We start from the raw sequence: 22447 nt of genomic DNA, 5'->3' as shown, positions 1-22447 counted from the left end.
GGCTGATCACTGGATCGCCATGAAAAGCCCTTTGCCTGGCTGTTGGAGGGACCCTTTACCGTCAGTCCAAGTCAGGTGCGGGTTTGCGTTGCTGAGCTCCCTGCAGCTGGAGCAGAGCAAAGGTCTTTGGTGTGAGACTCACAGTATTTCCCCTGATTTGAACGTTTTTCCTTCTGATTCACCCCACTGTCAGGAAGAGGAGGGCAGCTGGCACCGCCTTACCACAGCTGAGTTTTTGCCATCAGTGCATCAGGAGGTGATTTTTCTTTACCTATTTGAAGTCATTTCGTATGTGAAGAAACAATGAATCACAAAGAGAAGCCTACAGCAATTAGAAACTCCTTTCCTCTCACCTTTGCCAAAGCTAGATTGTTTCCCTAGAACAAAGCCCAGGCAAGCCTTCCTACGCACAGCAATGATTATGCAGATCACTCTGGATTTTGTTTTTTTCACAGGCCATGAGCAAGCAAAGAAGCTCAGGAGAACACTCTATTTCACAGGCATGTTATGCTCCCTTGGAAATCCCATTGTTTGCTGGTAGTGCCTGCATTTGGCTACAGGTGTTGTGTCCTCTTTATGTCGTCTGCCTTTAATTGTGCTAGGGTGCTGGCACCTAAGCATGAAATTTGGCAAATGAAAAAGGTGCCACTGCAATAAGTCAGTCCTGGCAGCTCAGGTATTCATTTCAACGTGGTGAAGTGGGACTGGTGAGCAAATGCTTTGTGTGGCTGCTTCCAGTCACACAGGTCCATCCATCAATGAAACCTGTGCAGGCAGTACACCTCGTGTCCCCTCTTCCTCGTGTGTTGCGTGTGTCCCTGGCAGGCTGGAGCGTAGGGCCAGTGCTTTCTCAGGAGAGGACTGCTGAGACATACCATATGAGTAAGATCTTGTTTGCATAAAAATTGCACACTCATTCTGTGAAGGAGGTTCCCTAGGCACAGTCTCATTTCCTTCTGTAGGTAGGTTTGCCTTCATGCAGGAAAAACCTTATTCTTGAAGTCCTTGGACAGAAACCAGTTTATGTTTGCATACCACAAAGCTGTCCTATGTTTGAATTCACCCAAGGCTGACTGCATGAAGGCACCCTCTGCCTCTCTGAAGCAAAGCAGAGTCTCTGCTTTGAGCAGGATTCAGGAATCCTGCTCACATAGGCTGTGCTTTGCTGACAAGAGGTCTCGTTCCACTCCTAAAAGGCTTTTCAACATCACCAGTGCTCCAGTGCATGTGTTGCTCCTCCTGTCCCGGTGGGCTTCACCCAGGAGGCTTCCAATGGAGCAGAGGTTTGCTTCAGAAAGGGAGGAATCAGGAGGTAGGAAATGCACAGCCAAGCACTGCACTTTGGTCTCCACCACTCAAGGCTTTCCTCGAAGCGTAGAGAGCGGCTCTGTTCCCTTGCCATGGTGAGAACGAACTCAGCTATGCTGAGGAATGTAAACTGGTTTCAGACAAGTGGCAGAGAGCAGATGCAGACAGGAGATCCTGGTAGTGAGAGGGATTTGTGTCAAAATCAGCTGCCTGGCAGGGAAAGAGATCCTTGTGTCTATTCCCTCTCACCTGGGTGATGCTGTTCTGAGTTACAGAAGGGCAGGATGGATTTATCTGCCCAGGGACCCCTCTAAGATACAAGCTTTTGGTAACAGGATTTGTGCCCCCCCTGTCCCTGCCCAGTGTCTTCTAAAACCTTTATTCAAGATTTACCCGCTTCACTGATAATGAAGTTTCTCTTCTATCCTTACCTCCAGAAAGTTATTATCAAGCTTGCTCAAGTTGCCTGGAACTAACACATTTCTAAGTGAAGAAAGAGGAAATTTAATGCTATTCAGCTACATTTAAATTATTTTTGGATTTAAAGAAATATTGGTTTGGCACAGAACAAGTCACTAAGCATTGTAGTCAGCCATTTTTTCCCCATATTAGCAGGGTAGTAAGCAAAAAAACCACCTACCCGCATTTAAAAAGAGGAGATGCACAAGACTTTGTACAAAACCTCAGAAATTACTGTATATTTTCCATTCAAGAGTCATGTTTCAAGTATCTGGACCCATATGAATGCCAAATTCTTCATTTGCAGGCATGACACATTGAACATTAAGTAACACAATAAGTAAACATATTAAATGTTTTGGAAGAAAGTGAAAGGTGGAGAGCTGAGGCCCTGATCTACGACGTCAGGTGGCCTCACACTTAGCTTTAGAAACGCCTCTGCAAGAGCAATTTTCACACAGGTTCTGCTGCTAAATGCAGAGTGAATATTTTGCCGGCACATGCCCAGAGAGGCAGAGCCTGCTGCCTGCCTGTGTCCCCACAGCCCTTCCCCAAAGTCCCACCCTGGGTCTGCATAGGGCTTTTCAGACTGATGGGGCTTTGCCTGTCGGTCTGCTGCCTGCAGCTGCTGGGCACCACGTACTCGCCCTGACGTCCTTGTGCTCCATGGCACTGCTGAAACAGCTGTCCCTCACCTGGCAATCTCAGGAGTCAGACCTTCGATGCAGCAAGTGGAGTGTCAAGGCAGCCCCTCCACAACCCCTGAGCTCTGGTGCAGAAAATGGTGACTGCCTGCTGCACCACAGGTAAAAAATCTGCAAGAGAGACAGGCAGGTAAAGCATCATCAAGGAGAGGGAAGTCTGAGGGACAGCTTTCTCTGTGACAGCTCTGCACTCCATGCCAAGAGAGCCACAAACTGCACACGTGCCATTTCCTTGCCACCCACAACTGCCAAATTACTGCCATAGCAGCCATCCTGGCTGTCCACCGGTGGGCTAAACGCATCAGGGCTGAGGTCATTCCCAAATCCCTGGGAGGATGCACTGACACTTGCATTCTTAGACTGTGAGCTTGAACATCTTGAAGTTGATGAATTTGCAGGAAGGGTGGCTGTGAGGTGAATAAAATCTGTCATATCACTTGGTGTCAGTTGCAGCCTCTGCCCAAGGCAGACTGAAATTCCAGGGACCTGTGGCTGTAATGGACAAAGCTGACAAAATCCTCTCCGTGGCTGCAGAGCTCTTGGGCAGCTGATGCTAGCCCTCAGTTTGGAAAGAAAGGAAGACTTTGCTGGTAAATATCAGGAAACTGAGCCTTGCAGTAATTATTAACCCCATTAAGGACAGCACAGATAAGGAATGATGATAGCCTTCTAGAGACACCGTGCATTTCAGATCAGTACTGACCAAAGCCACATGTCTGCCCCTTTGGGGATGTCTGGCTTTCCAGCTTCCATTTCTATTCTGAAATAGAGAATTATGTTAAAAATGTATTTAATTTTTGTTTTCCAAATTGGAGTTGGCAGTGCTCCAAATTTTGCATTATGAAAATGCTGAAACCCTGAATTTCCACTTTTTTTTTCATGCATACAAAAAGATCAGTTTTCATGAGCTCAGTATATTCTCTGTTGTTTGGAAGATGAGCACAAAATGCTGCTTTTCCACAGGGAATTTCTGAGCTAACTCCCCATGGCAGGACATGGCAGGAAGGTTGTGCTCCCTCCCTCTGTCCCTTCAGTGAGTCCTATACCTGAGCCCCAGCATGACACAGTGGGATGACAGTTGTGATGCCCCATGCAAAGAAATCTGGATCTGGAGTGGGAGATGAAACAGTCCCAAATCAGATTACGTGCCTGTTTCAGAATCTGTATTTTCTGCCAGAATAATGCTCTGGGTGGAAAAATTCTCAGCAAAACTTCACTGCAGAAAGACAGTGGAGGCAATGGCTGAGGAAGAATTACATGAGTCAGGACAAAGTAGCATTACCAACAGCGTCACCTGGGACAAGGCCACTGCTCAGAGCAGCAGGCGGCTGGCTCGGGAGGCCAGCAGCAGTGACCAGGCACTGGTAGCCCTGACAGCAACCTTGCCCTGGGTGAACCTTTGAAGCTGCTGAGGATAGGGCTGGGAATACCCCTTTTTTGAGGTATTTTCTTCCTGTTTCAAAAGACAAACTTGTTACTAGTGAGAAGGACAGCAGCCATGGCTCTTGGAGCTAGATAAAAACCAGGCTGCCTGAAAAAGATGGCTTGCACTCACCTTGCCTGGCTTTTCCAGCTGTTGGAAATCCAATCTGATTTCTGGTATTTTACCTTCTTCATTTAAATGTTTGTGTCCTCCTGGTGACCTTTTCACAGAGGCTGACACTTGCTGTGCCTTGCTCCACTGTCTCAGCCATGCTTTTTCTTGGCACCAGTGGGATGAGCAGGGAGAGCTCCCGACTATGCTCCAAATGTTTGGGAGGCCACAGGTACACTGATTTTGTGAGGTACTTGTGTTCTCTTGTTTCCTGCTGACTTCAATACTGTGGCTTTTTGCAATCAAAAGTCTCACCATCTTTTCTTGCTCCCATCTAAGCCCTAATCATTTTCTGCACTCTTATAACAAGTCTCTGATCTGGCTTCCATCTCCTCAGTGACCTGAGGGCTTGTTCCTCTGTTGTTGTGTGTATCTGAATGGATACCCACCTACCACCAGCAACTCTTCTCTCCTGAAATTAACTCCTACCTCCCCTTCTCTATTGCCTAGATGACAGCAGGTCTGGGAGAGACAGCTAAATTGGCTTATCTTCCTCATTTGCATGGCTTGTACAACTGCCTCGGCTTCCCGTTACAGTGAAGGGCCCCAAAAACCAGCCTGACAAACCAGAAGAGCCACCATTGCAGGACCACTGGGGATCACTGACACATGTCCATGGACAAACAGTGGTTCCCAGTTGGGGCTGATGCCTGTTCACTATTGCATCTCATCTCCTAAATTCCTACTGGGCTTTCCTATTCCTACTGGGCTATGCCCTCTGGTGATTGGGTCAGAAGGATCAGACTGGCATCCATCAGGGTAGGGCAGAGAGATTTCTCAATATTTTTTTGATCAGCTGTTTTAATCTCACAGTTTGCTGGGAAAGCTTTTAATCATACAGGATAGAATTATACAATGGGAGTGTTGGAGCAATTTAGGTTTGGCACTGGCTTTATTAAAACAATGATGACTATTTATGCAAATCAAACTTCTATATTTACTGATGGAACACTTTCCATCCTTCCTTTCATCCTTTCTTCCCTCCTTCCATCTGTTCAGCTATCCGTCCATCATTCCTTCATCATAAACAAGGATGACTGCTACTGACCCAGCCCAGATTTACGAGTGCATGATTTGTAAGTCTTTCCAGCCCATTTAACCTCCTCTCTCTCGTCCCTGTGCCCCATACCTGGCCTTCTCATGAGCAGCCCTAAAATGAGATTCCAGATGCACTGTGCAATCCGAGGCTTGCTCAGCGAGGACTAGGGCCAGTTGTCCAAACATCCTCCACCTCTGTGATGTAACCCCAGACTGTAATAGAGGCTTCCTCCAGCTCTCAGCAAACTGTTGACATTACTGACTGATGCACCCTGAGGAAACCTGCTTGGGGTACACGTGACTCACAGAGGACTGAGATTGCCAAAGCACCTCTAGTGACATTACCATGAAGCACGCGAGAGGCAAGATGGCATCTGGAGAGAGAAAAGACAGCCTCTCAAGTTACATACACTGCCATATTATCTCTTGTGTGGGTCGCAGATGAAGAAGATGCTAAATAAGGTCTGGTTTTACCCTTTGTGGTAGCCACAGATTTTGTGGTAATGGTAATTCCAGGTTTGGCGACACCAGGCATGCAACAGATGCTGAAGAAGTTTCTTGCTCAAGAAGTGATAAAGTGATGGATAGCTGAAGTTAACTGTGACTACTCCCACTCTGATCTCTTCGCAGCTTTGCAGCTGGCTGCTGCTTTTGGAAAGATTTTTCTTCTAATGCTCTCTCAAAAAACATCAGATATGTTGTGACCAGGGGAAATATTAACACGAGTAACATTTGCACAAAAGCATAATATTTCAGAGAGTTTACAGTAAACCTTAGTTCAAAAAAGCACCATCCTTCCACAAAACACCAAGGAAGGAGTTGTTGCCATTGCTTTTAGGTCCAACAGCCCCAGGCTTGAAAGCAAGCATCAGTTGTCCTTTGCCTGAATCCCAAGAGTCTGGAAAGGGTTTCAGATAGAATATAGAGACACATGGGCAAGAACCACACAGCAGGGCTCCTGACGGGGCAGGTCTGGGATGGGGTAAGTTATGAAACCACAGGGAGATGTCAAACTGCTGCAGCTGATGGGAGCTGGGGTTGCTCAGTCCTCCAGAGAGCCACCAGTAAAAGTGTCCCAGGCAGAAAATCTGCAGAGCGATCTACCAGCGGCCCTGAGGACATGTAGATGGCTGCGGTATCAGGTGAGTCTCTCCAGTACCTGGCCCTAGTCCCCGTCCTTACTCCCTGTCCCTGCCTGTTTCATACACCTACTCTGCCATGATGCAGTTTGGCATGGGCATGGTAGAACTTCCCTGACGAGAGTCTGCAACACTCATGCAGGAGGCAAAACCATTTGGTAAGGGAGACAGAGGCAGCCTCAGAGGCACATCACAGGTGCTCTCAACAGCGGAGAGTTGCAGCCAAAGGTGACTCTTGACAGTGGGTGGTGGCAGGCAGGGAAGAGCTGCACCAGAGGGATGGAGGTGGTGCCAGCAGAAACTGTGGAAAGAATGAGGGAGGTTCATTCTCTGAGACAAATTATTTGGGGTGTGTCATCAGGACCCGTTTGTGTGGTTGCTGCACTGGTAATCTACCTCCAGACGGCACAAGCTGTTGAGGTGGCAGGCTGGTATGTGGCCCCAAGCTTTTCAGTTGCTCAATCAGGTGCAGGAGTGAGAAAAATACAGGGTCTAGAAGGGCTGTTATGAGCAGGGAGTAAGATGAGCAACAGGATAGGTGGAGAAAGCCTAAGCCAAAGCAAGACAGCAAGTCAGCTAAAAGTTGAGACAGGTAGAAAAAAAGCCCAACAATCTTGCTCAAGCCTGGAAGTGGACTATCCTCTTGGATTTGCCAGAGCCAGAGAACTAAAGGCATGATAATACTCAGGCTGTCACTATTACTGCAACTTAAAACTTCTGTAAGTGCAGCAATGGGTACATGGAGCCCATTTGCTGCATCAGAAAGATGCATCCTCAGCTACTGTAGCTGCTCAGGTACAGAGGGACTGGCAGCAAGCGGGGCAGGGGTAGAGTATGAAGCCTTTTGGTCACTGGAGCTCTAGTAATGAGACCTCAAACACATGGTGTCATCATTGACAAAAGATGGGGTGAGAGAACTGAGTCCCCTTTTGTGATGCTCCTGCCCAGGGGAGCAGAAGAGCAGCAAGGGCAGCGTGTGGGAGTCAGAGCTCAGAGCGTGGCTGGGCTCCATGTGCCTCTGGGCTGCATCTCTCCAGGGAGTCCAGGAAAAGTTTCTGGAGGACAAACAGAGACCAGCCAGAGCAGTTCACAGGCAGGCAGGGAGGCCTGAGGGGGAAACAAAGACTTGTCACCACGTATCCTAAGTGGGTCACAGCGAGAATAGAAGGAGGCTTCAAAAATGGATTTTTGCCCCATCTTCCCACTGGGAAAGGCTGCACTAACAGTGAGGCTGTGGCTGTGGTTACCATTAGCTGCCACCAGTTGCCTCGTAGAACAAGTTCCTGTGTGACAACTGGATTACAGGAGAATGAGAGAGGAAGGAAAAAGCTGAAGAGCAGCTAATAAGGGCCCTGTGACACAGAATAACCCAGTTAACCGTGAATGACCAACAATCCCCTTCGAACTAGATGTCAAAGGGAGACACAAAGGATCAGGCAAACCAGGGAAAAATTTGTACCGTGCAGACCCATCTTAGACATTGACTGACCTGCACCAAAGGCTGGATAAGAACTGGTCTGTAGCACTGCCAAAAATGAGCACTTATCTCAGAAGATGGCAGAAGGCCATCTGCACAGACCCAGCGCATCCAGCGTAAACCCTACAGCATAACCCAGTGTTTGAAAAAGATAGACAAGATATCCCACAGTCAGATCAACACAGGCTGTTCCGTGATTCGTCTCAAAACAAACAGCAAGCGCCAGCTTGCCTGCAGCCATAAGGGCACGGAAAGGGGCTCCTCTCTACCTCTACATCAAACTGGCAAATTCTGGGCAGGGCTATTTCATCACACCCAGGTCTGCCTGACCACAACTTTGCTGTGGTTCACACTTGTCAGAGGAAAGATAGCAAGAAAAGTAAGTCCAAGTCAGGAAATGAGTATCAAACCAGGAAAGAAGCAGGGCTATCATTTCACGTGACTCAGCTTTCCCAAAGCAAGTGACCACATGGCCAGGGCAGAGCACTTAAGGACACCTTTCCCACCTTGCCTCCCTGCCCTAACTGCAGGGATCCTCCTAGGTTCCCATTCACAGACCCTCTGTTTTCCAGACAGGAGACTGACAGCTACATTCCCAAAGATCGCTGCTGGCCAAACGATTTGTCACAACCAGCCTCCTTCAGCCAGATTGCTGCGCATCTGCAGGGACAAGTTGATGGGTCCCCTTTTGTGGCAGCTCACAGACAAGCTTTACTTGACAGGCTGATGCAAGGCAGATTTAAGCACTGTTACCTGCAAGCTCAGCTGAAAATTTTTACTGGACAACACATAGCAGAAAAGCAAGGGAAGTCACTTTTGGAAGTAAGATGCCCCCTCTCATTTGTTTGATCTCAAGAGCATCTAAGACAGGAGGGCAGTTTAAGAAGACAGGGAAAGAGCCAGTTTATTCCTCCACAAGAGCCTCTGGCTGACTGAGAGCTTCTGAAATAGCAGTCTCACTTTGTGAGGGCTAGGTCCCACCACTTTTCTTTACAAAGATCCCATTGCACAGATCAAGAGATCACAGGTCTTGCACCCACAAACACCAACCAATGCAGGCTGACGTGGCTCACGTGGACCTCTGGCAAAGGCCAGGAATGATGTAAAGGTTGTGCTGTCTCTAACATCTGAAAGTGTCAGAAGTGATGGGATTAACAGGGATGAATCAGATGCTGCAAGAGCCTTCCTTTTCACGGGCAGCCACACTTGAGGTGCAGCTAAACCCAGTGGGCTTTTCTACCATTATTTTAGGCCAACAAGATAATCTACATTAATCCCAAACTCATAAACTTTGCTTTTTCCCTGTTCCCAGCTGTATGATAGACACTATGACAGAAATGCAATGGGGAGGACTCCAGTGCTGGCACTGGTTTCCAGGGAGCACTCTTCCTGTGGTGACACTCATAACCCTGAGCTGTCATGTTACTGTGTTCAGCTGCAGACATCAACCAACTTGCACTGCCACCTCCCTGCTGTAATCCAAAATATACCCAGCTCAACTTTCCCTTGTGTACATATGAGCCCAGGTCCATGTTGCTGTCATGCAGCCCAGGTTGGACAGGCTGCAGTAGGAGCTGTGCTCTTTCCTCCTTTATGTCTTCATCCAATTACACCAGCTAATATCTTGTGTTCATTGGAACTAAGGTGCATTGACATGTATTATTAACCATACCACAGATTCTCTCTCAAAAAATAACTGCTGGGTCTTCAAGCTCAGACAAGCCACATCAAGTTTCACTTCAATCAAACCACACAGACATTTTGACTTTATCTAGAACTTCTATTTCAAGGAGTAAAATTGTTTCAAGCATATTCACAAGAATAAATATAAAATTACTCTTCAGAGTAAGAAGAGGAGTTCTTATAAAAATATATCTCTATCCCACAGAACCACTTAGGTAGGGTTCTCATTAGGAAATATTACTTAATAAAAAAATAAAACACTGAAAATAAAATGCTTGACCTATACTGATTGCATCACCAAACAACTGACATTTTTAAAAGGATATAAATATTGTAAATATTATTAATAAAAATAACATTTAAATAGATGGAAAGCGACTGAGTCCATCTGGATGAACAGAACACTGTACAGAAGCCACCGTTTCTTCTACAGGGCACCAACTTCCTTGTACTCACTGGTGTTCATTTGCCTCTTCTTTCTTTGGTACCTTGAAGTAGAGTAGAGAAGAGAAGTATGAGTTCTGAAAAGCCAATTGCTCCAAATGGTGTTTTGGGGAGTGAAGGGAGGGGGTGACGGGGTGAAGGAAGGAAAAAAACCACCACCAACAAAACCTCTATGACCTACTCATGCTTGTTTTAAATCTCTAGCAGCTAGGCTCTGTCTGTGCTCATTTCCAGGTCTGAGATAACTTGCATGCAGAATCTCATTTCTCAACTCTTCACTGAAGATTTCACATCTGCATTAAAGTCCTGCTGCTGGTACTAGGTTTGTCTTTGGAAAATCCTGCTGGATCTTTCCCTGCAATGGGGCTGAGTACCCTAACCAAACAGGCCATCTTGTGTTTGAGATGATACACCATCAAGTCTTCAGACAGGGAAGTGGAATTATGGTGATTACCAGCTAGCAATCAGATCTGTGAAACTAAGTTTTCCCTCTGGGGGTTGTTCCACCTTCCTGGCTCTCTAACAGCGATTACTTATTAGCATGAAGAACAACTCCTGCTGCTTGTGGGTCTTAATGCAGAAGACTACTGTCACCAATGCTAAAGCTGATAAGTCAATACTTGTGATATTACAGTCAACACAATAACATGGCAGATAAACCAGTTACCTAACATTAATCCAGTTGCTTTCCAATGTCTGATGACTGTGGAAATAACATTACCAAGAAAAGGAACTGCAATTTTCCTGTTCCTTGTCTGCTCTCTCCATTACCTCAACACCCCCTCTAAAAAGACAGATGCAAATTAACTTATACAGTCTTTCATTAGGGTTCAAAGGCATCTGAGGGTACTGTTATTATACCTAGCCTGGAGTTTGGGGTATGCTATGCTGTCAGCATACACCCTTTTTGAACACTTCACTAAGTGCAGGCTAGCAGGACATCTGTACATCGAACTACCTCCATGCCGTCAAGTAGGTGTAGTTATTCCTATCTATCTGGAGACACTCAGCGGACATCTTGCTACACATGCAGCTAACTCCCCTTCCTGAGCCATGAAGAAAACTTTTATACCTTCTGCAGATGTAGTAGCTTGCAATAGAGATGGCAGCAAGCAAAAGCAGAACGACGATAACTGTCAGTGCCACATATTCCTTACTGAGGGGTTGTCTGACAAGTTCTGAATGCACACATCGGACACCAGAGAAGCCAACATCACACCTGAAGAAAAGAGACACAGAACTAGAGACATCACCATGGGGTTACACTTTAATAGTCCATAAGGCATGCCATACTGCTGGCCTGCTGTTCCTCCAGGGACAAGCAATTTGAACTCATGTTACTCAAGCCCATGTAGTCCTAGAAATGGCTGCAAATTCTTCAGTAAGGAACACCCTTAAAAATGCCTAGAGCAGGGCTGTCAAACTCATTTTCACTGGGGACCACATCAGCCTCACGGTTGTCTTCAAGGGGCCCAATGTAATTTTAGGACTGTATAACTGTAGGATTAGTTACATTTATACAGTCCTAAAATTACATTCAGCCCCTTGAAGGCAACCACGAGGCTGATGTGGCCCCTGGTGAAAATGAGTTTGACTCCCCACGCCTAGAGGGTCTTTATTTTGCAGGCTGAATCAAAGAAGAAACCTTGCTGTTTTGCCTAAGGTCTAGATTTCACTCTACTGTAAAAACAGATGAAGAGGGAAACACAACAGAACGAGTGTCCCAAGTTTAAGTTGGGTTGCTGTCTAATTTCAGGCATCTAAGGCTCTCACTCAGGTTTCACTGGAGCCAGCACGTCCTTAACACTTGTTTAAATGCAGCAGAGGCGTATTATAGATATACTGCTCCTCTTTGAGTTCTTGGGAGCATTTAAAGGCTTTGCTGGATTGGTGTTCCAGCTAAGTGTCAACAGCAGCAAGATCAAAGGCCATGTACAGCTCATCTCCAAGCCTGCCTCTCTGTCCATACCTGCAATAGTGCTCATCCAGGTCCACTATGTACATGCACTGCCCATGGAAGCAGTAGTCCTTCATTTCGGGCTTGCATCTTGCTATCCCAACTTGGGCCACACGTGGACTGTTTTCTGTCTGGACTGTAAGGAGATTTTGTTAGTGTCTTGCCAGCCTTATTTTCCCTTTGTATTTCCCAAACAAGGTACAAGCTTTATAAGTAAGACTAACAGTCTCGCTATCAAGAGGCCTCCAATGTCATAAGCATTAAAGCAGGTGAGCCTTCTGAATAGGGAGAGGATTTTCTCAGGCCAGAGTCATACTGACTTTTCCTTTGGGAGTTCCATGTAAGCTATTTTTGCATTTACAGCAAAGTTCTCACTTAAGGCAAAGTGATATTAAAGGAAATACAAGCTTAAAAACGGTTTTTGTTCAACAACACTGAACACTTGGCAGAATGTTGGCGATGTTGCTCAACAGGAAAACTATTTCCAATGCCACCTCAGTGAAGCCACCAGCCCAAGAAAGATGGGAAGCAAAGACTTACTATCTACAAAGCAAGCTGTGTAAGTACACTTACTTAGTGCGGTTGTGCAGTTCTCCATTTCACCAGGCCCACATAATGGGATCACTGTTGTACCCAGGACTGTTTGTAATAGGTAACCTACAAGAGAATAAAAAGAAAAGTTAAAACTGGGTGCTTTTCAAGTATAGTTGAGTATTTCAGAAGGTGTACTCATTAAGTTAACATAAGAACAGAAGCTTTCTATCTTTATTGGAAAAACCTAGTGTTGTAAAAGCTGAAAAAATGTAGGTCTGAGAGATCTGCTACCTGTGTTACATAAGGCATCACAAAGAAACATATCTGAAATCCAAACTTTCAATGTAGAACAGAGATCAAACAGGAACTTGGTGTCTGTGACCACCTCTCACCCATGCCCTGAGTGAAACTGGGCAGGAACAGGCTTGGAAAGATTACACAGGTCAACAGGAGAGGCAGAAATTAGTCCAACTCTGATTATGTTTGGTTTCTGACTAGTCTGGCATAGCAGCTGTGCAAGGGACAGAGCCAGGGTTCCACAATTAGGTGTGACAATCATTCATTGCAGGAGGAGTTTGTTTGGTGATCAAAATCAAGATGTCCTTGAGTCACAACAGTCCACGGAGAGAGGATTTTCTAGGACTCAGCAAGTCAGCAGTGGCTGGTGACTCAGTACACCAGGTCAGCACTGAGCCAGGCTTAACCTCCCCTGGTTTCAGAGACCATAAAGAGCTTGAGGCAGGCTTAACATGAAAGCTGCTCTTCACCAGCAAAGAGCCTCCTCAGCCCTCTGGCTGCTGATCCCAGCTTGAAAGGCTGGGCAGTTCCCGAACTAATACTCTTGTGCTGGAGTTATTCAGTTAAAACAAGGCACTTTCAGACACATCTCATGTGAGATACCAAACCCTCTTCATCTGGTCACTGGGTTGGAGAGGTTACTGACCACTTTACAGATCCTGGGCCAGTGTTACTTATTCTCAGGAGAACCCCAGAAGAAAACAGGTATGTTTCTGTCCTCCTTTCACTGTGCAGTAAAGAAAGAACTGCAGCTCACCAGGTTTGATGTGGCTATCAGACATAATAGGACACTGGACCATGCAGGCTGAGGATTTCAGCTACCAGAGCAGCAGCTGCATTTCCTTGGGGAGAAAGGGCACTCCTTCCCTTCTTTCAGAGATCCAGCTTATAAAGCATTTTGATGTCTTTTGGGCTGTATGGTGCTTGACTGACACAGCTTTCAGGCATTCTACTAGTTGAATGAACACTCCCATGCCAGCACAAGTATTTGTAGCTCCATGGGTAGCCCATGAGGAATTGTCGATGTTTGCTCCAGCTGGCCATAAAATCCACTTGGCTAACACTCCTACTGCGGTCACAAACTAACCTGCTCATGAACTGCTTAGTCATCAGCTCCATTCCACAGAGGTCTGTAATTTGTGTCTTTGGGCCGTTTGCCTATATTAACTTGTCAGGCCATGCACGCCTAATGGAGGGAGTGTGGCTTCATAATTTCTTGATCACTCTAATTCAACTCCAGTTATTAGAAAGTTTTGTTACATCTCAGTGTTCAATCTAGTAGTGATTTATGGATTTCCGGCAGCTCATCTATTTCTGAGTGATTAGTAAGGCTTCCTTAAAGCTTTATTCCAGTTAAATACAAGAACAGCAGGAATATCCATCTTAGAGGAACACGGCTTGGTTGTATTTCTTTAAAAACACCATTCCTTCTCCTTACCTCCCTCTCCAACGCATTCCTTGCAAAGCTAATTAGCCAGGTTTCCTCCAAGCTTTAGAAGAAAGGACAAAGTCTATGCGGGCCAAAGTGAGAGCCATGGTAGTAGACCAATGATGCCAGCATCTCAACTTGTACAGGAGACTAAGCTGGAGACATCTGCTCCCGCTAGCATGACTCAGCAGGACCTGCCTTTCACTCCAATGGGGCAGGACCAGCAAGTTTACTTTCAGGGAGGGATTTTTTTTTTTTTTAAACAGCACTGTGCTCACTATAGATTTCATCAGGAGAATACGTTTAACACTTTTTCAAGGCCAATTTGACTTGCCATGACAGAATGTTTAAGTGTCTGAAGGATGAGACCATCAGCAGACAGATAATGGCAGCTCATTTACTGCCAGAATGGTGGGCTTTGAGCTTCAGCCACGGACCCTGTGTCCCAAATGACGCTGAGAAAAGAAGATTTACTTGTCAGTCCTTCCTCCCAGGAACTAGAGGGACATTTCAGGAGTGTTCCATGGACTAAGTTGCTTCCTTGGCAGGGAGCAGCTGTGGCACGGGACAGCTCTGGTCCATGAAGTGATGCCATGTCATTGAAAGGAGGGATGCTGAAATCCTGAGACCAGTGGGAGTCAGTGACCTGACGCTCCCTCCTGTTTCCCAAAAACTGCCACTATCATCTCTATGTGATGTGCTCTGGCAGGATTGGTCTGGGGACCACATGACAGTAATGAACATAAGGTAAAACATGAGTAAGGTACCCCAGACATCTACCTCTATCATACTTGGTTAAGTAGATGGGTTAAGCCAGGTGATGATCTCTTTTAGCCTACATATTTCTGTTTCAGCTTGCATACTTTGTTGATCTAAGCATAAATTGAGCAGTTACTTTTTAATCTAAAGTTCCCAGATTAAGAGTTACCAGAACCACACTTTCACATTTCGGAAACTCAAACCTATGCATAGGTTTGAGTTGGGTCAGCTCTTCTCTTTGCTCCAGAAAATGGCACTGCTTTCCACCTAGAGGAAAGGACAAACCTCAGACACCTGGGAGGGACAAATTAAAATGCACCTCCTCCTACAACACAGAACAAAGGCTTGCCCCATTCCAGACACATGTAACAACTGATAGCCTCCACCACCTGATTGCAGACACACATTGGCTGGAAAAGCTGGACTGCAGGTGTGGGTATTTGCTGACATCAAGCAGTATTTTCTGTGTTCGGGCAAAGTTCTTCCTGCTCTCCACTGTCACATTTTGCCCTTTTCCCCCATACACATTTTTCTCCTCTGACATCAATGGGCGGGGGAACCTGCAGGAGAATAAGGGATCCACACACCACAATGACCAAGAAAAGGCTTTCCCAGCATAATTACCAGATAACATATACCAAACATAGGACCTGGGAGAGGTAGTTGTATTTTTATTCCTTTGCTGTTCACTAGGCAAGTACTCTACAGGGTACAAGATAAGAGTAATGAGACAGTGGATACTCATGCGTGCCTTGCAGGAACACAAGTGCTATGCTTATTGCCACACTGCTAGCATGCAGATATGACAGAGTTTGGTGTTGCAGGTATTACAGTAAGGTTAATGCTGACAGCAGTGGCTATTACTGGAACAGGAATATTGCTGCTGTTTACTGGTCCTTCCATGAAGGATGAAAGGAAAACAAGGGACAGAGACTGGCTGCCTTTGCTTCCTGCAGCCTTTGTCGGAGATGACATGCAAGGGCTAATTATCTGTTCATCCACTGAAAGCCAGCTATAGTTTCCAGTTACAGGATGACTGCTAAGGATGAAGGATGCACATACAGGATACATGTAAAGGAAAACTAGCTCCTTTGCAAGATTTACACCCACTTTAAAGGGGAACTGTTAGGTTTCTGAGAGGTCAATCATTTGAGTTGGCTTTGCCTCCACCAAGATCACTAGTCTTGCACTAACTCACGTGAAGACGACCCCATGATTCTACTTTACATTTGGCATCTCTGTAATCTCTGTCACAGAGGTAGTGTCTACACTTCCCACGTGGGTTGCACTTCCAAAGCAATGCCAAATTCATAGATGTCCAGCTGATATGCACCTGGAGGATTTCAGCCCATTTTTACTCTAGAGATAGATCAAGCTGGATCCCCTGTCACCTGATTTTGGACACCCAGAGCATGTCTGACTGTCAAAGACCTTCTCTGTGTAGGCTAAGCAGGAAATATGGAAGGTAGACAGTGCGTCCTATTAGCTTTGCAAGCATCACTACTACCACCATTTAACTGTAGTGCATTACCTTCTATATCTCTCTGCTGCTAAATTCCCTAACCTTCCACAGAAGTTTGTAGGCCATCTCTAAGCAATCACCCTTGACAATAAAGACTAAGTGAGGATCACAGAAATGCAGGGTTAGCCAGGAAAGCCCTGCAAATGTGGCACAGGAAAGTGTAAGGTCGGCAGCTCCTGAAACTGTCCAGTTAGTCTGGAGATTCGAGGCTTCCCCACTGAGTGGGCATTAGAGTGACTGCAAGGAGGCAGGGAATGAGTGACAGCTCTCTCCCACTGCAAGCCCAGAATATGAAGCTGACAACTGTCACTTTAGTTAGGCTTCAGCAGTTCAGCAGTTAACCTCCTAAAGTCTGGCATAACACCAGCTACAGACAGTCTTAGCAGCTTCTGCCAGTGGCACTAAGTTCTGCTTACACTGCCGACCTGGGAATGAACAGCAGAAAAGTACTCGTACTACTCACTATGACGCCATCTGACTATGACTAATCTATCCTTTACTACTAGATTTTGTGCCTGCCCCAGAAAGAAATATATCCATATACAAACCCATGAAGAGATACCAGTTCCTTCCAGTGCCAGTTTTGTGCAAAGCATGGCTGAGTCACAGCCTACAAGATGCTTAACCCATCATCCTGGTAAGTAAGATGCTGTACAGTAGCTAATCCATAAGCTATTATGGAAATATGTGGCCAAGATGAAAGAAAGAAACTCATGCTGCAGTGGGCTTAGCAGATGCTGGAACATCCGCCCCACAAGAAAAGTCTTGGGAACTGAGCTTACTCATTAACTGTGACCCTGAGCCCAACATCGTGATTGTAAGAATGTGCTTTGTCATTAATGCAGCATGCGAGCGCTCCAGGACTTGGTCCTGTCTCAGATGTTTGCTGCCCACACAGTTAGATTCACCTCAAAGGGTCAGCTCTCAGCAGTCACTGCCTGTCACTCACAGCATCCAGTGAAGGTGTGTGGCAAGGATCAGTTGTTGTTTCACCACATACCCAGGCTCCAGGACTCTTGATGCTCTAAGGATACGCGTGTTCACTTTGGACTTTCAGGCAGCTGATGTCATGCAATGGAGTAACACGCTCACAGGGAGGAGGTGGAGAAGCATCAAGCAGAAGGAGGCCACAACCTGTTTTGTTACCATAAGGAAGTCTCTACCGCTGTGGGGATTCACCTGCTGAATTCACCCAGAGCACGGCCTGGGTGGGTGAAAGCAGCAGGACAGGACTACAAACAAGATAGGACAAGATAACAGAGAACAGATCCTACTGCCTTTAGCAAGTCAGACAGTGAGCAGAGTTGGAGAGAACAGGAAGGAGCATTCACCTTTACTCAGTCACAGGACATACCTGGACCACCGCACAAGCAATAAAATGTTCTGTTACAGCACAACACAGAGTAAGACCCATATACTCCATTCCTCTACTCATAAAGCCATCTGGGTAGCCCCATCCTTGCCCCTGACTTCATCTCAGAGACAAAACACATCTGCTTCACCTTCAGACAAGCCAAGCCTTACATTTTGCCAGAGATTTTCCAACAGTGAGGGAACACCCCAGCCCTTCCCAGCCCCTACGGGTCCGAGGAGACGGCTGTCCGTCAAAGCTGGGCGCAGCCGGGCTCCCCCAACCGCGATGGGCACGGCGGCGATACTCACCCAGGAAAAGCACCAGGCTGCGGGCCCGCAAACAGCCGGCATCCATCGCCCTGGCGTCCTCGGGGACAAGAGAAAAAGGAACGGGAGAAGGAGACGGCAGCCGGCTGCGAGGGGAGCGGCGGCGTTCCGGGAGCGGTGTGGGTGCCGGCCGCGCCGCCCCGGACCTTTATGAGCCAGCGGGAGAGGCGGGGCGGCGCTGGCCGGTGATGAAACTCCGTCTCGGCTCGGGGCAGGTGCCAGGCCCCGGCCTCCTCGCTTCCTGCCCGACCGCCCCGGGCGGGCCGAGCCGAGCCCAGCAGTGCCAACCCCGGGGCGGGTGGGGGTGAGGGAGACGGAGGCGGGGCAGGCATCCTCCCGGCCCCCGCACCTGGGGTGATGCCCCGACAGCGGGCAAGAGGCTGCACCCCAGCCCGGCTGCCCAAGGGCTTCAGTAGGAATGGGGGGGCCTGGCCGGACACAGTACTGCCTGAGCCATCTGTCTGGTGGCTGTTATCCACATACACTTGATGTTCTTTATATTAGCAAGCATCACTGCAAATAGCACACAGGTCCCACCTAAACAATCTCACCAAGGTGCCAATGCCCACAGCTGACTACACAGCCTCAACACTGTTGCTTTCTCCCCGCGCTCAGTTCATCACTGTAAGGCATAACAGCCTGTGCAGGAATGACTGTGGGGACATTGCACAGCCATGAACACTGCCTGTGCATAAACCATAGTTTAGAAAACATTTCAGGGTGGGAAGCCATAAACCTTCTGCCTTCCCTACTCTCCCATCTCCTGGCATTTCTAAAGTGACCCTCAGCACACACATTGCTGCCAGGAAGGCTCAGCACTAGGGGCAGAAATGAAATGGTCCATTAAGTTACAGCACAGACCACAGGAATGCCAGCACCTTACCTAGCACAGGGACTGGCTGTGATGGTCTCAAGGTCAGGGGTGCTTACACCACATTGCTCTTCCAGTTCTTGGTCTTGTCACAATCCACTGGAATGGGCAGTTCTTGGTACCAGCAAGTCCTTCAGTTCTTTTTGAAAAAATTCCTTTCAAGCATCTTCATGAAGCAGATCATGCTGTTGCTACATTAGGTAAGGCCTCATTTGGCACCTACATCCCATCATCAGACACTTGAGGGACACCCCACCCCAAAATCCCCACCGTATGGATTTGCCCCAAACATAAAATATATTTTATCTAAACAAGCTCAACAATGGTGATTATTTCTTTTCCTTTTAAAGAAAAATAAACTTTTCCCTATTTCTTACTGCTTTCCATTGTCAAAAAAGGCAAGGTGAAACACAATTTACTGCAGAACTGATAAGCCTATCCCACAGCGTAAGGAATTTGAGTATTGACAGTCAGGTGCAAGTTTAATGGCTGATGACTCAAGTATTCATAGTTTCTCCTTTTTATAAGCAGTTATTGATACAAGAGAATTATAGAAGACACTGCAGAGTACAATATACAACATTTCCATGTTCAAATTCCAGTTCTAAGTCACAAACAGTAATTCAGGGAGCTGGAATAGATCTGGTATTTACAAGTCATACTCCTTATTCTGGCAGCATTTCCCCTAGGTCTACAAAAGCATGGAAGTGCTGAAATTTTAAAAAGCAATGTTTGACTATAGAATTGTATGTCAGCACAATTTGTTAATTATCCAAATTATATGAAAGTTGGCAGATAAATGCAATCAAGATCAGTCTGAAAGTAACATTCAGAAATTTGTACTCCATAAGTAAGCAGGACATAGAGCTGGAATCTTTTTCCAAGTTCCTTTTTCGCCCCCTCTAGCATTAGGGTCATGGCTCACCCCCATGCAATCAGTATATTGCTTTAAGGTGAGCAGATGGTAACTTTTTTGATGCCACATGACTGTTCTAATTGCTGCTTTTATTTGGGCTGATCCCCTCCATTAAGAATGTTATTGTCTGCTCTTCCAGGTATCACAGTGAGTAAAGGAAGGAACTGCAATGATTACTAAAGCATTTCTTTGTGTGGGCATACAGATGAACTGTTGAACTTCCACTTAATAATTAATTTCACCCTTAAATTCTAGCATGATTTATCCTCTGAAAGAGAGCATTTAATTATAGTCTTGTGCCAGTATCCAGATACCAAGTAACACTGACACAATTGGAGCATTTCACTGGAATTTCCTTTCAGATGTGAACACGTATCACACATACATCTTTGCTTCATCTATCATATTCTTTGTCTCCTGGCATGTGATTTCACACCTGGCATCCCCACTTGTGGCTTTCACCATCCTCTCCTCCACATGGAGGCTGCCTCTTTGAATAAAAGCTGATACACACCCTAAGAGCCAGTTTTCCAAGAGGCTGTTTGCACTGACTAGTGCCTTCCTGTACTGATAGGCTCATGGTAAGGCAGATTCATGGCATCCCACAGATGTGCACACGGAGTGACATGTCTGCACAATGCTGAGAGGTAGCACTGATTGGGCAACAGAGTATCACGGGTGTATTGCAGCTACTGGCCTCAATTTCAGCTGGGGTGAACTGACACACCCAAGTCAAGTCGATGGATATATGCCATTTGGCATCAGACCAGCAAGTAGCCCCCTGAATGCTTTGACACTTCAGGATTTTCTTTTTTATAGTGTCACAAGTATATGAGGTAATACCTAGAGAACTTGTGCAAAAGACTTACTTGCTTTTATTAAACCATTGTAAGGTAATAACCATCTTTAAAGATAATCTCTATTTACAAAATATATGGGCTCAACTCAAGTCCATGTTGTGCTTAATCCTCTTTCAATGTCACAAATATTCATCTCTCATTTTCAGACAAAGCAGTAGATTCATAGCAGTGATTATTTCCAGGGTATGGATTGGGCTTTGTCTATTAGTTTATTTATGATCCATGACACAGAAGATTTTCTATGAACAACATACCCTTTTCAACTTTGAGAGGAAAAAATACAGGTTAACTGTACATTTTTCTGTGCCTGAAAATACTTTTTCCTTATGGTGATGTGCTGTAGAATACACAGGTTCACAGCAATGAACTGTCACTTTATGTGTTTCTACATCATTAAACGCATAAATCACAGGTAGTCACCTTACGTCACTACTTACGTCAGCTGCTTTCTGTAGGACTTGCATCCATTTCTATGCACTGCTGTTTCAAGGATGGATCTGCATTGTTTTTGCCTGTTGAGAAGACAACCTATTTCCAAAGAAGACCTATTTCCAAAGGTCCCTTCCAATCCATAACAAAATAACTTTTTTTTTTTTTTAATTTTATTAGAAAGTATTCTTGAAACTGGAAGAAAAATCATCACTAGTCTTGCACTGAAGTACCTGGTGCACACACACACAAAGCAGCATTTTCATAAATTCCTAGGAAAATCAGCTGGTATTTTCAAGAATAGCACAACTGCATACTCAGGTACATGTGTAAGTGAAATTTTTACATGCAGCAAGCTTTCACTGCACAGCATGACAGATCCTCAAGAAGGACTCTCAAAAGTTAAGGCACCTAATTGGAATACAGCTCATTTGACAGCATTTTCATTTGAACTACAGGAGATTCATATTAAGAATGAAAATCTTACATGGTAAAAAGCATGGGGCTCACGTATGAGCACAAATGCTCTAAGAACGATGCATAGGTGAGAGAGTATGGCGAAATGGAATAAGAAAAAACCTTGAGCTGAACTTACTCCATATAAATAAAGGTCAGCTTCAAATCTGTCATGTGTGTGAGGAATGAATTAGGTCAGATGTTCTTAAAACAGCCAGGCTTTTCTATAAACTATGAGAGTTCAAATTGCTGTCCCAGAGGCTCAAAGTGGTTGATGCCTCTTCCTGTAAATGTAGGGTGAGGTCAAAACTACTGGACAACACAGACATTTTGTTGTTAAAAAAAAAAAAAAAAAAATCCCCAAAATCCCCAAATTCACTGATTTCTTACCCAACTTCTTAGGTTAGCATTAACTAGCAATTTAAAAAAGACAGAGACCCCTCAAATAAAAACCAAACAGCTAATTTCCATCCATCTCAAAATGTCTGCCAGTTCATGCTGGATTTCTCCCTACAGGGCAGTTTTTAAAACTTCATTTTTCTGGCTTGTATGAAATTTCCACTAGTCTACCCTGGGCAACTCCTGAATGGCTGAACACATCTCACTGGTAGTAAGAGCTTCATAATGCTCAGTTGGTGTTTTCCCTTTCCTAATTACAGCTCAGTGTTCCATGCAGAGTAATTTCTTAACCTCCAAGGGGTTTGTAGCTTTTTCCATTTGTGGAGTCTTTTCATGGGTTTTGCCTTTATCTGTTGTTAAACAAACGTGTGCAAGCATTTTATTTGTACCCTTGTAAAGGGTGTTATCAAACCAAGTCCCTCCCATATGACTGCTGATATATCTAGTAACTGTTTCTCCTCACTCCAAGTGATTTGTTAAGAATAGGAGATA

General features: G+C 45.7%; 3 protein-coding genes across 4 annotated transcripts in view; all 3 read right to left on the bottom strand.

Moving 5' to 3' along the window:
• Positions 1 to 22447, bottom strand: part of LOC136101007 (albumin) — a 433515-nt gene that overhangs the window by 143030 nt on the left and 268038 nt on the right. The window lies entirely within an intron of this gene.
• Positions 9479 to 20688, bottom strand: EREG (epiregulin). Its single transcript, XM_065837137.2, has 5 exons — positions 18007 to 20688; positions 12377 to 12460; positions 11816 to 11939; positions 10919 to 11065; positions 9479 to 9890 (listed from the first exon to the last, which is right to left on the bottom strand). Exons 1-5 carry the CDS (start codon positions 18050 to 18052, stop codon positions 9830 to 9832), a joined length of 462 nt encoding a protein of 153 aa, XP_065693209.2. The 5' UTR covers positions 18053 to 20688; the 3' UTR covers positions 9479 to 9829.
• Positions 12377 to 22447, bottom strand: part of LOC136101208 (epigen) — a 74913-nt gene continuing 64842 nt past the window's right edge. For both annotated transcript variants that reach the window (XR_011738844.1, XR_011738845.1), the window contains one exon: positions 12377 to 12460. The gene's annotated coding sequence lies outside the window, so the exon portion shown is untranslated. The remainder of the gene's footprint in view (positions 12461 to 22447) is intronic.

Source organism: Patagioenas fasciata, chromosome 4, assembly GCF_037038585.1.
Source record: "Patagioenas fasciata isolate bPatFas1 chromosome 4, bPatFas1.hap1, whole genome shotgun sequence".
Taxonomy (NCBI): Eukaryota; Metazoa; Chordata; class Aves; order Columbiformes; family Columbidae; genus Patagioenas; species Patagioenas fasciata.
The sequence above is the reverse complement of the archived record's forward strand: the minus strand, read 5'-3'. Positions and strand labels throughout refer to the sequence as shown.